Source organism: Austrofundulus limnaeus, unplaced genomic scaffold (genome assembly GCF_001266775.1).
Source record: "Austrofundulus limnaeus strain Quisiro unplaced genomic scaffold, Austrofundulus_limnaeus-1.0 Scaffold48, whole genome shotgun sequence".
Classification (NCBI taxonomy): Eukaryota; Metazoa; Chordata; class Actinopteri; order Cyprinodontiformes; family Rivulidae; genus Austrofundulus; species Austrofundulus limnaeus.
Window position 1 is genome coordinate 1191410 of NW_013952450.1, and position 2303 is coordinate 1193712.

Sequence of the window (2303 nt, forward strand, 5' to 3'; positions counted from 1 at the left end):
GTGTAAACCTGTACGTTGTGTGTAAGGCAGACTCTAATCGAATAAGAACTCCAGCGCCAAAGCTGCTTTGAGTTAACAACAAATCAATCCCGTAAGTTCTGAGATCCTGCTCACTGAAGGTGTACTTGTGTTTCAGGAGGCCATAGAATGCCATCCGTCCGAGGTTTGCCATCAGTTTACGATTGGTCCCGTGAAGCTGTTCTATTTTTACAGGCTCCCTGCCTCTCGGCTCACCTACTTCGGCTTTCATGGCACAAAACTGGGCGTACAGCTCAGTGCAAGTCCTTGGGAGGCTGTCCTGTGTTCTACTCTGCATGATGTACAACAAAGTGTCAGCTACCATCCAACAAATACATGGTATGTAACACATAACCATCAAGGTCTTATGGGTCTCCAAGTGTGCCCACATTCTGCTGGCGAAATCCTTCTCAGAGAAATGGTGGTTCAGGAAGATCTGGATGTCAGTGGGACTGAACCCTGGGATTTCCGTTACTCTGTCTACCAGTCCTCCAGGAATGAGTGAAGCTATTCCCGGTCTTGATGTCACCCACACCGCCACCTCTGGGAGCAAGTTTCCTCGGATGATGTTAGTAATTAGGTTGTCGATGGGAATTTCTTTCTTTGGATCATTGCAAGAAGCTGCGTCAGAGAAATTTAAGGTTGTGCGAAACTCATCCAAACCATCGAAAATGAGCAGCGTTCGGCAGGCGCCACTCAGGACCAAACTGGGATCCGTCAAATGAGGGAAAGCCATTTTCACCAGCCTCTCGACAGAAAGTCTCTCCAGCAAGTTCAGCTCACACAAAGAGAAAGGTAAGACGAAATGTATATCCGTACAGGTGACCCCTTGGCTCCACTGTCTGACAAAGTGTCGTAACCAGGTTGTTTTGCCAATGCCAGCCACCCCGATGGTGAGGGAGACCCTGGGAGGCAAACTCACCCGCGTCAGGGGCTCGAAGAGCTTCTCTAGCCCCAGCTGCCTCAGGTGATTTCTTTTGCCACCTCGAGTCACTCCGACCTGCATCAGGTCATGCTCCTTTTGTTGGAAGTCTGAAAGTCCATCAACCTGCAGCAAGGCTCTTGAGGAGATGTTCAGTTTGGGGCAGCTGACAGTGTCTCTGTCCCTGAATTTTTCAAATTGCTGTAGGAGCACCTCTTTGTGCTTCTTAAACATGGAATCTATAGAAAAACAAAATTGAATTGGTGTTAAAAGATGAACAAAAATACATGCCAAAAWGTTCTAATAGAATGAACAATTGAGRCACAGAAGAGCTTGATTATCTGTTGATTTAAACATAAAACCATTATCCACTTCAGTTTCATCACAGTTTGAGCCTCTTACCATGGTTTAATATGAGCTGGGCAACTGGAGAGTCTGAGCTCTCTATGAATGCTTGAAGGGCCTCAGATCTTTGGCCTTCCTTGCCAGAGACAATTGTGGTAAGCATGTTAACTTGGTCATGCAACGGGCCAGCTTCCTTGATGTCAGTTTCTTCAACCAAAGTCAGGACGCCCACCTTTCTGAGGTGCTGTAATATCTCCTCCAGGAAGAAAGATGACATAAATCTCTGTAGATGGCCTTGGTACTTCTGGATCCACTGAAGATCTAAACCAAAACAAAACTCGGATCAAAGCATTTAATAAGAGCAATTGGACTATGCCAAAAAGAAAAAAAAGCAATACTTCTTGATAGTAATACTGCATTTAGAAAATACTGWTCTAGAGCAACAACTTTTCACCTCTATTTATTTATAGCTTTTTTCTAAAACAGTTACAGTGGCTTTACAAAAATATCACAGAATCAATATTAAAAAATTACATGTGCTGCAGCAGTCTTAACATGATTCAATACAAAGCATTTACAATTCTAATAGAAAACAATATAACAATAWATATAAGGGTTATTAGCAAAATCTGCTCACAAGCCTGAACTGATTTATTCAGAAAGTGTGGGGGTCAACAATCAGCCATTTTTCTAGCAGGTAGAATTGGCAACTAGGCTTTTTTCATTGCCAGTGTCTAAACCGGGTCTGGGGTCTCATTTACAAAGGATTGCGTGGAAACCATACTAAAAATGAACGTATGGCCAAAAGGCAGAAATGGCGTACGCCAAAAAAATTCAGATTCATAGAACCTTGCGTAYGCACGTTTCTGCGCATCTTTCCTTTATAAATCACAGCCRCATGTCAGAGTTTGCGCACGAGGTCCCKCCTCAGGTTCTACCCTCTACACGCCCACATTCAACCATAAACAGTCAGTGCAAAGTACCTCATGAATGTTAAGATGTATTTAAATCAGTCAGC

The 2303-nt window shown here is 43.7% G+C and overlaps 1 protein-coding gene across 1 annotated transcript in view; it reads right to left on the bottom strand.

Annotated features, from left to right (window-relative positions):
• nlrc3 (NLR family, CARD domain containing 3) overlaps positions 1–2303 on the bottom strand; it is a 20851-nt gene that overhangs the window by 13333 nt on the left and 5215 nt on the right. Inside the window, exons 3-4 of the mRNA XM_014008181.1 lie at positions 1343–1606; positions 1–1179 (exon numbers count right to left, since the gene is read on the bottom strand). Of these exons, the coding sequence (XP_013863635.1) occupies positions 1–1179; positions 1343–1606 (1443 nt within the window). The remainder of the gene's footprint in view (positions 1180–1342; positions 1607–2303) is intronic.